Here is an 11,794-nt window from a genome sequence, read left to right on the forward strand (position 1 = left end):
CGCGGAGCCAGCTCGGCGATGACACAAGGTCCAGTCCAGATTGCCAGGCCTGGGGCATGAGAGAGGATCCTTGTAGGTTTCGGAGGTGGGGGGGCTGCACTCCATTGTTCACTCCGGGCCAATCAGGGTGGGCCCACTTCCTCCCAGCCAATCTCCCTTCACCCCCAGCCTCCAACCCAACCCACCCCGCCCATCAGCCCCTGGATCCCCATCACCTCCCCCGCATCCCCGGCAGTTCTGGGGAAGCTTCGTGACGCCACAGGTCCCGCCCCCAGCTCCGGCCCGGGGCTAGTGCGTGTTGACGTCATGCTGCGTGCGGGCCGGTGCGGAATCGCTCCTTCAACTCCGCGGGGCAGTAGGAGTTAGTTAGCAAAGAGCCGAGGTCGGGCGCGCGACCCTTGTCCTTCTGCCCCTGGCCGCACACTTTGCGCACATCTCTTTTTCTGCATGGTGGATATTATTTTTCATTATCCTTTTCTGGGTGCTATGGGTGATCATTCCAAGAGTAAGTATTTCTGTGTGTGTGTGGGGTGGGGTGTGTGTGTATGCTTAATATGCAAAATTTCTAATGCAGAAAAATGTTTAGTGGATTCTACAAGTGGCTTCTATTTGTCAGAATAGTTTAGGAGAGGAAAAACGAATGCATGACTCCTGCAGGACTGCTTATCTTTGGGAATCCTGTTGTTTTATTTTATAAGTAAACACTATTTCTCAAGCCGGCTAGGATGACTTCGGGCTGCGAAATCTGCTTCTGTTTTGCGCACAGGCAATTAGGTTTGATTTAGGGATGTGGTTTTTTTTTTTTTTTTTGGTTGTTGTTTGTTTGCCTTTCGGTTTTTCAAAGCTAGGGAGCTTTCTTTCGCTTGCTCTGGGATATTTAAACTAAGAAATGTCTGAGAGGATGAGCGGGGACTGCCGAAAGACGATGTGTCTGTGTTGGGATAGGAGGCGGCCGCTGTGAGTGGGAGTGTGTGAGCGGAAATGCCGGGACAGCACCGTTAGGTGTTGATATCCAGGCGTCCGCAGTGCCTGTATATTTACTCTCTTCTTAGTTTCGTGTTAGCGTTTAGTTTCAAGACACGTCGACAAAACGACTGTGATTAATGAATGTAATAGCGAAATATTTGGGGGTGGGGGACAGAAGAAAGCTTCAGCAATCCACAAGATACTGGTTTTTCGTTTCCAATGCTCTGGACCTTTAGAGAGCTCATCACCTTTCCTTATGGTCGCAAGTCTTGAAAGAAAGAGCAAGAGAGCGAGCGGGTTGGGTTGGGGCTGGAGTGGCCGAGGCCGGCCTGGGTCCGGGCAGTCAGGCCTGACGCGGCCCCGCGCCCTTCCCCGGCAGAGAAGCCCGGGACGGCCATGTGCGTGGGCTGCGGGAGTCAGATCCACGACCAGTTTATCCTGCGGGTGTCGCCCGACCTCGAGTGGCACGCGGCCTGCCTCAAGTGTGCCGAGTGCAGCCAGTACCTGGACGAGACGTGCACGTGCTTCGTGAGAGACGGGAAGACCTACTGCAAGCGGGACTATGTCAGGTGAGGCCGGCGAGAACGCGGGCTGGGCCACCGCGCGCCGGGGCCGGGACTGGGGATGGCGGCCTGCCCGCGCGCCCCGGCCCTGCCCAGGGAGAAGGCGGTCCGCATCCCGCACGGGTGCCGCAGCGCTCCCCCGGGCCCGGGAATGCCCGCAGGCGGGTCACCGCAGTCTCCTGGTGGCCACAAAGTGTCCTGGGCGCGTGCCGGAGCCGTAGCAGCCAGGGAGATGAGGGCGGCCGCAGGCCCAGCGCTGACACCGCCGCGCCTTGGGCCCGCAGGCTGTTCGGCATCAAGTGCGCCAAGTGCCAGGTGGGCTTCAGCAGCAGCGACCTGGTGATGAGGGCGCGGGACAGCGTGTACCACATCGAGTGCTTCCGCTGCTCCGTGTGCAGCCGCCAGCTACTGCCTGGGGACGAATTCTCGCTGCGGGAGCATGAGCTGCTCTGCCGTGCCGACCACGGCCTCCTGCTCGAGCGCGCCGCGGCCGGCAGCCCGCGCAGCCCCGGCCCGCTTCCCGGCGCCCGCGGCCTGCATCTGCCAGGTAAGAGCGCCGGGGCCTGTGCTGGGGTGAGCGGGGTGTGTGTGCGTGCGTGTGTGTAGGGGTGTGCTTGTGTCCCTAACGAGAAGTCAGTTGTGTGTGGTTCCGTCTGCCGGGATAATGTTTTTCTGTATCACTGCGGAACTGTGTGCTGGGAACAAGGCTGTGTGTGTTCTTGTGTGCTCGGGAGAAACTGCGTGCGTATGAGCGTGTGAGCACGGAGAATTGTGCAGAATCGTGTTCTCCATGACCAGGAACATGCAGGGCACAGTGCTAGGAGCAGAAGAGTGGATGACAACAGGGAATCTTAAGTGGTGTCCGTCTTGGGGCTTGTATTAGGAATTTCTTCGAGGAATATGTGTTATTGTCAGAGGGAAAGGTTTGCCCAGGGGTATGTGTGTAAGTAACACAGCTCCAAACTGGGAGCTGGGCAGGAGCTTGGTCAGCCAGGAGCCAAGAACCCAACAAAGAGGGGTTTTTGCCATCTTTGCCAACAGAGAGGGGTTTTGAGGCCCAGTTTGATGAACAATTTAGCCAGGTTCTTCTGGGGGAGGGGGAGTATCAATGCATAGTGGACTGTCACTGGAATATTCTGGGTCCTCATCAGCAGCTGCCCAGAGATGGGGTCTGAGTGTATAATGGGCAGGTACGGCTGAACAGAAACAGCGGTGCCTCCGCCCCAGGCAAGGCAGTTTCCCCCAGGTAGCCATAGGCCTGCAGCACAGATCCGCAGACCAGGCTGGGCCTCTGGGTGCTGTGTGGCCTTGCCCTGCTCCTCCCCTCTCTGGATCTCCACTTCCTCCCTATAGAAAGAGGAAACTGGGCTGGATGGGCTATTTGTAAATATTTGTCCAGACCTAGAAATTCGTAGAGGGGAACATAAACCGAAATGGTGCAGTACAGATCCACGGTGTATATGGGTCGGGATCAAATGGAGATGTGAAATGGGAGCAAGCGGGTATTCAGTGCACCCCCAACTGGGATCTCGGAGAGGCTCCCCTTTGTTTGTTCCGGGCTTCAGGGTGCAGGCTCTGGAATCAGTCACTGTTTCCCCGGGATGGAGAGAACCTGGGGCCAAGCGAGGAGAGTGCCAGCGGCTGCTCAGCACCTTGGTGGTTGGGAGGCCACTGGGCTGGGGAACCTGGAGCCTTGAGGAAGGAGACAGGGGCCGAAGCCCAAAGGCGGGCAGGAAGGAACTGTTGCAAGCCCTGAAGGCCCCTCCATAACCCTGGATGAGTCTTCTACACATGTGGCCTGGCCCTGTCCAAATGGGCTCTGAAGGAGGGGAAGGGCCCTCGTAGGCCCCCGGCATATGTGCACCTCCTACCCAGTCCCTTGGGCAGCGCCTCGCCCCGGATCCACGTCGGTCCCTTTCCCTCTAGAGTCCTGGGCGAGCCTCTTTCCTCTTCCTCTGAAACTCCGACTTCTTCCGGAGGGCTTCGCTCGTTCCGAGGCGAGGGTCCTGCGACTGGAGGAGGCACATCCCTGAGCAGCCACTTCCTCCCCGCAGCGGCCTGTCGCCGAGCTCCCGAGCCCTGCTTGAGCTCGGGAGAGATCGCTGCGGGGCAGTCCGGCCCAGGAGCGAGAGAAAGAACGAAAATGCGCAGCTCTCTCCGCGTAAGGCGAACAGATGGAGAGGAAGACGAACGATTAAACGAAACAGAATAAAACAGAAACGAAATTGGGCCCCGGGGGGCTGGGCCGCCCGGAGGTTGGGCTCGGGGCGGGTGGGTGGCGGCCCCTCGCTAATCTCTGGCCCCACCCTGTCCTGGCAGACGCTGGGTCGGGCCGGCAGCCCGCGTTGCGCCCGCACGTGCACAAGCAGACGGAAAAGACGACCCGCGTGCGGACTGTGCTGAACGAGAAGCAGCTGCACACTCTGCGGACCTGCTACGCCGCCAACCCGCGGCCCGACGCTCTCATGAAGGAGCAGCTGGTGGAGATGACCGGCCTGAGCCCGCGGGTCATCCGCGTCTGGTTCCAGAACAAGCGCTGCAAGGACAAGAAGAAATCCATTCTCATGAAGCAGCTGCAGCAGCAGCAGCACAGCGACAAGACGGTGAGCGGCCGCGGGACCGCAGGCTTGAGTCGGGTGGGGGCTGCGCTTCTGCCGCGGTATCTGCGTGCCCTTTTCTGGGCGAGCCCTGGGAGATCCAGGGAGAACTGGGCATTCCAGATGGTGTATGTCTGTACCTTCACAGCAAGGCTTCCCTTGGATTTGAGGCTTCCTATTTTGTCTGGGATCCGGGTTTCTCCTTGTCCCAGTGGCAGCCCCGCGTTGCGGGTCCCGGGCGCTGCGCGGAGCCCGAGGCTGCATGGCAGTGTGCAGCGCCCGCCAGTCGGGCTGGTGGGTTGTGCACTCTGTCGGCAGCTGCAGAAGTGTGGGAGTGCAGGTCTTGCCTTTCCTCACCGGGTGGTTGGCTTCCAGCACCGAAGCTGACCTATCGTGGCAAGTTTGCAGCCCCAGCAGATCCCCAGTGGAGAAAGAGGGCTCTTCCGATGGGATCGAGTGTACGCCTCCCCGCAAAGCAATGCAGACTCCAAATCACTCAAGGCCTGGAGCTCCAGTCTCAAAGGTGGCAGAAAAGGCCAGACCTAACTCGAGCACCTACTGCCTTCTGCTTGCCCCACAGAGCCTTCAGGGACTGACCGGGACGCCCCTGGTGGCGGGCAGTCCCATCCGCCATGAGAACGCCGTGCAGGGCAGCGCAGTGGAGGTGCAAACGTACCAGCCGCCGTGGAAAGCGCTCAGCGAGTTTGCCCTCCAGAGCGACCTGGACCAACCCGCCTTCCAACAGCTGGTGAGGCCGTGCCCTACCCGCCCCGACCTCGGGACTCTGCGGGTTGGGGATTTAGCCACTTAGCCTGGCAGAGAGGGGAGGGGGTAGCCTTGTGCTGAGGGGCTGGGGACAGCCCTAGGCGGTGGGGGAGGGGGAACAGTGTCGGGCTCTGAAACCTCACCTCGGCCCATTACGCGCCCTAAACCAGGTCTCCCTGGATTAAAGTGCTCACAAGAGAGGTCTCAGGATTAACCAACCCGCTCCCCCGCCCTAATCCCCCTCTGCGTGCGCCTGGGGAGCTGGCCTCCTTCTTCGCAGGGCTTGCTCTCAGCCGGCGGCCGGTCCCCAAGGGACACTTTCCGACTCGGAGCACGCGGCCCTGGAGCACCAGCTCGCGTGCCACTTCACCTGCCTCTTCCCGGTGTTTCCGCCGCCCCAGGTCTCCTTCTCCGAGTCCGGCTCCCTAGGCAACTCCTCCGGCAGCGACGTGACCTCCCTGTCCTCGCAGCTCCCGGACACCCCCAACAGTATGGTGCCTAGTCCCGTGGAGACGTGAGGGGGACCCCTCCCTGCCAGCCCGCGGACCTCGCATGCTCCCTGCATGAGACTCACCAATGCTCAGGCCATTCCAGTTCCGAAAGCTCTCTCGCCTTCGTAATTATTCTATTGTTATTTATGAGAGAGGACCGAGAGACACGGTCTGGACAGCCCAAGGCTCCAGGATGCAACCTGCTTTCACCAGACTGCAGACCCCTGCTCCGTGGACTCTTATTTTTTCAAAACCAGAATTTGGGACTTACCAGGGTTAGCTTTGCCCTCTCCTCTCCGCGTGGCCGCCGCTCTGTCTCTCCACGCCCCACCTGTGTCCCCACCTCGGCTGGCCCGGAGCTCGCCCACGCGGACCCCCGCCGTGCCCCCGCTCCGCGCTCCCTGGCGGCTTCGCCCGGGCTCCTAGCGGGGAAAAGGAAGGGGATAACTCAGAGGAACAGACACTCAAACTCCCAAAGCGCATGATTGCTGGGAAACAGTAGAAACCAGACTTGCCTTGAAAGTGTTTAAGTTATTCGACGGAGGACAGAGTGTGTAAGCCTTTGCCGAACAAACAAACGTAAGTTATTGTTATTTATTGTGAGAACAGCCAGTTCATAGTGGGACTCGTATTTTGATCTTAATAAAAAATAATAACCCCGGGCGACGCCACTCCTGTGTGCTGTTGGCGCGGCGGGAGGGCCGGCGGATGCCAGTTCAGGGGTCGGGCTGGCGACGGCTGCCGGGGCTCCGCGTGCTGCGGGCGGGGCGGGCCCGGTGGGGATTGGGCGCCGCCGAGGGGTGGCGCTGGGCGCATGCGCGCTGAGGCCCTCCCAGAAGCAGGCGCGCCCCACTGGCGACCCTTGGGCACCTGGCGGCCGAGGCCCGCGGGCGGGAGGCGGGACCCGTTTGGGCGGGAAACCTGCGGTGCTTGTGGCGGCTGAGCGGCGGACTCCGGCCTAGGGTTATGCCGGCGAGGGCGCGCCCCGCTCCCGGAACCAGCCTTGGCCTGGCGCCTGCCGAGCCCGGAGCCCCCGTCTCGCTCGGCGCCGCCGGCCCTACCGGCGCTTCCTTCCCCAGCGGTCCGCGGCCCCGGGTGAGGCTCGAAGCCCCGCGCGCTGCCCCTGGCCCTGCAGCACAGCAGCGAGGCCAACCCCGGCCAGAGCGGGCGGCCGTGACGGGCCGTGCTCCGCGCTGTTCCCGGAGTGGATGCGCGACGTGATCAATCCGCGGCATTTATTAATTCCACAGTCTAGACAGAGGCGGGGGCCGGGCGGCGGCTGCTTATCTGCGTTTGGCATCACCTGCAAGCGATACACCGAGGGGCCGCAACGAGCCCCTGCTAGGAGCGCGGCTGCCGGGAAAATAAGTCCACCCAGAACCAGTCTGGCGTGTCCTTGGTTTATTTTCTTTCCAGACCGAAGTGGAGGGGGTCGGGGGTGGCCCGGGTGGGAGGGAGCTGGGAATGGCCCCTGGATATGCCCTGCCCAGGTCACTTGGTGTGACATTTCAAACCCCTGCGACTTGTTTTCTTGAAAACTGGCTTTAGTGATCGCAGGAAATAACCGAGAGATACTGAATCTCCAGTAGGCCCCCGGGCAACCGCGCACACACAAAAACAAAAAACCCCAAAAGAAAGAAAAAAAACCCCACGGAGGCTCAGGTTTTACTCTTTACAAATATTTAACCCTTTGGCAGCCTGGGACAGTTCTTTTCCAAGACCAGCCTTCACTTAGTGGACTGAGGGAGCTTCCCGACTACCAGTTAGTCCACCGCTGTTGTAAGAACCTTTGGCGTTGAGTTGTCGTTTCCTTGTCCCTCGAGTTAAGCGACCCACAAGCATATCCTTCTTTGTCCAAGGTTTGTTTTGAAAGTGGGCAACGCCCTAACTGGGTAGGGGATAGTTGCCATCTTAGCTTAGGTAGAGGCTGGCAAGGAAAACGTGTCTGGGGGGCCCTATAGTCTTTAGATAGAGAAGTAGGTGTCTTCTGTTAGCCATGGCTGCTTGGATGGCCAAAGGCCACTGTGGGTTTTTCAGCAGCGCTTTTGGCAGAATTCCTTCACACTGCCCCCACCCCACTTGCAGATGATGGAAGGCTTACTGGCAATTACTGAAAGAAAATGGGAGGTGGGAAAATGGAGCTGCATTTATATTTTACTTCCTGAATGTCAAGGTGATGCTGGCACAAATATTAAAGGGAACATTCCCCTTCTTTGGGATATAGGAAATGGTGCTGCAAACTTAGAGATAAGGGAAGAGATATGCAGAGTTAATGAGGACCAGCTTTACCTCTCAAGTGCCCAGAAATGGCTTTAATAATCAGGTCTGGGTTCTTTGAGGCTTCCTTCCTTTAACTTAGACCATTCCTTCCCAAACAGAAATACAGATTTCTCCTTTTACCTTCTGGCTGGCCATTAGATAGGGGGCTAAAACTTCGAATAAATCTCACTGTCAAAAACTTTTGATTTATCCAGAATATTTGGGTTTTCTCATTTTTTTAAAAAAAAGAAATAACAGGTTATTGAATAAAGAATTTCATTAATGGTTAATTAGCTCTGAATTTTTGCTTTTGACAGATTGCAGCGTTTTAACGCTATGAATGGAAACGTCTACATTAGTTATCTCAACATCTAATTAGTTATCTCTTTCCTCATCATCCATGAATCAAAAATCAAATTCCTCTTTTTGTTATTTATATGATTGTGTCTGTCTTTTTTGAATATTGGGAAATTACCTAGATAAAAGTGGTTATTGTGTGTTAAGATTCCCGCATCTCTCTGTATCACTGTACAAAACATTACAAGCTTTTCTCTTCCATAGTTGCTACCCACCCAAAGGGGTGCATCGTTTTCTATGTGGGTTTCCAGGGAAAGGATTCAACTCTGAAGCCTTATTACAGTGGTCCCTAGTGAGGTGTCACATCTACGCTTGGTTAGTTACATTAATAAATATCAGTTTTACTGGTTCCCAAGTCATCTTTAAACATCTTTTGTAATACAGTAGGGATTTCCCCATAAATTAAATTACCTGTAACAATTACAAGTATTGTATTTTATACTTACTGAACTTTTAACAGGAGATACCCAATTGCATAGTAAAAACTCAATTCAATAAGAGAGGCCATAGGTGGAAAGCGGGAGTTATTTAGCTAGATTCACTTTAGAATACGGTTTTCTCAGAAGACTTAACTATTAATTTGGATAGCTCTGTGCAATTGAGGCAGGAAAGGGATTCCCAGAAATAGACAGTTTATGGCTATCAGTTTTTACACAAAATTTAATACATATTGAAAGACTGCATAATTCTGGGAAATTCACAGTCCCTGTGGCGGTATTCCCAACAAACTTTAATATTTAATGGATTGTGGAACAGAAATCAGGCTTTATGTTTTGAATATGGAATAACAAAGCTCAATTTTGTCAGAGCTGCAAATACAGGGTTTAAATGGATATTGTCTAAGATTGTTCTCTAGAAAATTTGAGGTTCTACCTCTTCTGCCTAGGGGAGGACATAGATGGCCACACATTTAGTTAGCTGTGCTTTCTCATGGGTGTTCACCAAAGAGAGCAAGAGAATTAGCCAAATAGCAGCATGCTAGAGAAACAATGGATGAATATTTGCAGAGAAGTTCCCAGTGGAGTGGTGATAAAAGCAGGAAATTCAGAGTTTATTAAGCTGATGCGGGAAAGATTAGAGGCTTTTAAATCGGGGTCTGATTGATGTAAAAGTAAACTTTCTTGAAAATACTGGGATTCAGTGCAGTTATGAGGACTGTGTGGCCAAGTACAGACTAGCACCTTGTTGATGGAGACTGTGCATGAAAGATGCAGATGAATAGAGCTAGGTTGAGAGTGGTAATGAGAGCAAGAAAGGGCACAAGGAAATACTTCATTGGGATTCAGATGTGGAGTTGGGTAGGGAGCGGCTCAATGTATAAAGCACATTTGGGGCCCCAGCAACAATACAGCCAGAGAGGCGGGAGTGCAAGGTGAATCCAGCCATCTGCCTCGGTACCTCCTGGTCCGGAAGGTCAGAGCCAGCGGGGGAGTGGGTCAAGGCGTGAGCCCAGGGGCCGGCAGGAGCTCAGGAAGGCCGGTTCCCCGTTGGGAAAGAGCGTGTTTAAGTTAAGGCGTGGTTTGAGAGTAGCTGACCGGAGATCCCCGTGTTCGGGCGTGGGGGAAGGAGGGGGGAGGGAGCAGGGACGAGGAAGTGGAAGAATAGGGGATTGTGAGGAGTAATTTCTTTCCAGATTATCGAGACTCAAGACTTTCCAGAACGTGGCAAAGAGCCCTGGAAGAAATAGCCCAGGAAGGCCGCGGTCAGGACCGAGGCTCCCCGGGGCCAGGTTCAGGGTTCGAGGTCCCAGCCTCGCGACTGCTGGCGTCTGGAGGGCGGGAGAGTGGCCGGGCCCGAAGCTGCGGCTCTGACGTACAGTTGCGAGTCTGGGGCGGCGTGACCCGCAGAGCTCCGGGGGAAGGGAGCCGCCGCCGCTGCGGGGAATTGGCTTGGGCAACGCCGCTGAGCGTTCAAACGTCGCTGCTCCCGGGCCTTGGGCAGCCTCTCCTACCTGACCCAAATTCTGGGCTGTAAAGCCCGGGCGAAGTTGTCGCTTTCACTGCGAATACGCCAGTCGCACCGTCAACTTCACAGGCTGGGCCCAGCAGAGGCCTTTCGCCTCCGCCCAGCGGTCTCCGCTGCGGCCCCTCAGCCTCTGGAGAGCCGGGGGGCGGCCCTCGCCCCGGGAGAAAGCAACCTGTGGCGGCACTGCGTCCCCGCGAGCTGCAACTGGACGCGGCCGCGCTCACCTGGGCGTTGCGCTCCCCCGAGCCCCGGAGAGTTTAGAAGCCGTTAAAGCACGGGGAGCTGGAGCTTAAATCGCCCGGACCGGGCCGGGGCGCCCGAAAGCAGTGAACTCCAGACCCCCAGGAAACGCGTGCGCCGGGAGGCACCGGGGAGCTCCCGGGCCCGAGCCGCGCAGGCTCCCGGCTGGGTGGGGCCTGAGTTTGCTTTTTACTCCTCCTTCTCTTCGGGACGAGGGGGCAATGAGACAGTTCAATTAAATGTTTAATTGCGAATTCTGGTATGGTTTCTGGGAGGTTAGTCACAGCTGTCTCAATTATTTATGGCTTTTGGCAAATTTCCGACCAGATAAGTATATTCTATTGTGAAGCGTCTTGCAGGAAATCTTATAAATACTTGATGATTCCTTTCAGCTGCAAGGATCCTGCGTCCGAGAGCGCGGGGCCAGCGAGTTTTGGGAACTCCTATCCCTGGTGTGGAAGGAGCCTGCGGCCGACACCTGCCTCCGTCCCCCGGGGCCGCTCGCTGGGCCCGCGGCAGCCCCCGCCCGGGAGGATCATTGGTGGCGCCAGGGGCCACCCCTCGGTCTCGCAGGCGCGGAGCTCAGCCCGGCCCTGCGGCTCCGGGAGTTGCTGAGCACCCGCGGCCAGCGGCTGGAGTCCTGGGTCCCGCTCTCCGGTGCCCGGCGGCGGATTCGCCACGCGAGGCTGGAGGGGTGGCCCTAGAGCCCGTCCCTCTGGCTTGGAGCTGCCGGTCCCCGCCCTCGAGCCGGAGCGCCGCGCTGGAGACCCGCGGGGTGGGGGCTCGGCTGGGCTGAGCCCGGGAGACGCCAGGGTCCCGCGGCGGCGGGGACGCCGATCGCACAGGGAGGAGCTCGTTTTTTTTTTTTTTTTTTTTTTAATCATACCTTTTAATTTTCTGTTTGCAAAGAAGTAAAAAATAGCAAATATGTAACCCGGCAGCTCTATGAGGCTCCAAAAAGAAGGGTCCAGAACGCTAGGTGGGTAAGTTTGCTTTTGAAAAACATAAAACTTCTGTATTTTCCAGTCCCTCCCCGCGCCGTACTGTCGAGGCGAATACATTTTCAGATCTTTTTCCCCAACCGGATCTTTTTTCTTGGTAATGTTTGATCATTATCTGACAGAAATTACTACTGATGTCACTCAGTGAACGGCTTAGCACTGACCATCGGCTTAGTGGAGAAACGATGAGAACAAGACATGAAAAGGTCAACATCTCCAGGCAGACACTGAGAGGTGCACAGGAGTTATGTGAAACTCATTCAGAACCATCGGGACCTTCTGTGTGACTTTTACTTCAGCGTGACTTTTACTTCAGCATTGCTTCATTTCACAACCATGTGAGAAAATACTCTAGGGTGATTCACTAGGACACATCTTTTTTATCACTAATTTTTACTTAGGAGAATAATTTCAGCTCGGCAATGCCAAGAGAGTTTCTCAGGATTGTCTGCCAGGAGAGTTCGGGCAGACCAATGAATACAATGCCCTAAGTTGATTTCAAATAGCCCCCAAACATATTATGTAGTCAGAATGTAAAAGTGTTGCAAATATCTTTACCGTAGACCTTAAAAAGTTAAATTTAGGGCAGG

General features: G+C 56.0%; 1 protein-coding gene across 1 annotated transcript; it reads left to right on the forward strand.

The window, feature by feature from the left end:
• The first annotated feature begins 258 nt into the window (after nucleotides 1-258).
• ISL2 (ISL LIM homeobox 2) lies at nucleotides 259-6,045 on the forward strand. The gene is made up of 6 exons (XM_024232668.3): nucleotides 259-505; nucleotides 1,346-1,535; nucleotides 1,814-2,076; nucleotides 3,849-4,132; nucleotides 4,707-4,874; nucleotides 5,293-6,045. Exons 1-6 carry the CDS (start codon nucleotides 448-450, stop codon nucleotides 5,407-5,409), a joined length of 1,080 nt encoding a protein of 359 aa, XP_024088436.1. The 5' UTR covers nucleotides 259-447; the 3' UTR covers nucleotides 5,410-6,045.
• Nucleotides 6,046-11,794: the final 5,749 nt, after the last annotated feature.

Source organism: Pongo abelii, chromosome 16 (assembly GCF_028885655.2).
Source record: "Pongo abelii isolate AG06213 chromosome 16, NHGRI_mPonAbe1-v2.0_pri, whole genome shotgun sequence".
Classification (NCBI taxonomy): domain Eukaryota; kingdom Metazoa; phylum Chordata; class Mammalia; order Primates; family Hominidae; genus Pongo; species Pongo abelii.

Coding starts and splice junctions, on each gene's coding strand:
- ISL2 (XM_024232668.3), top strand. CDS start 448: ATGGTGGATATTATTTTTCATTATCCTTTTCTGGGTGCTATGGGTGAT. Junction 2,077..3,848: donor CCGCGGCCTGCATCTGCCAG/GTAAGAGCGCCG, acceptor CTGTCCTGGCAG/ACGCTGGGTCGGGCCGGCAG. Junction 4,875..5,292: donor AACCCGCCTTCCAACAGCTG/GTGAGGCCGTGC, acceptor CCGCCGCCCCAG/GTCTCCTTCTCCGAGTCCGG.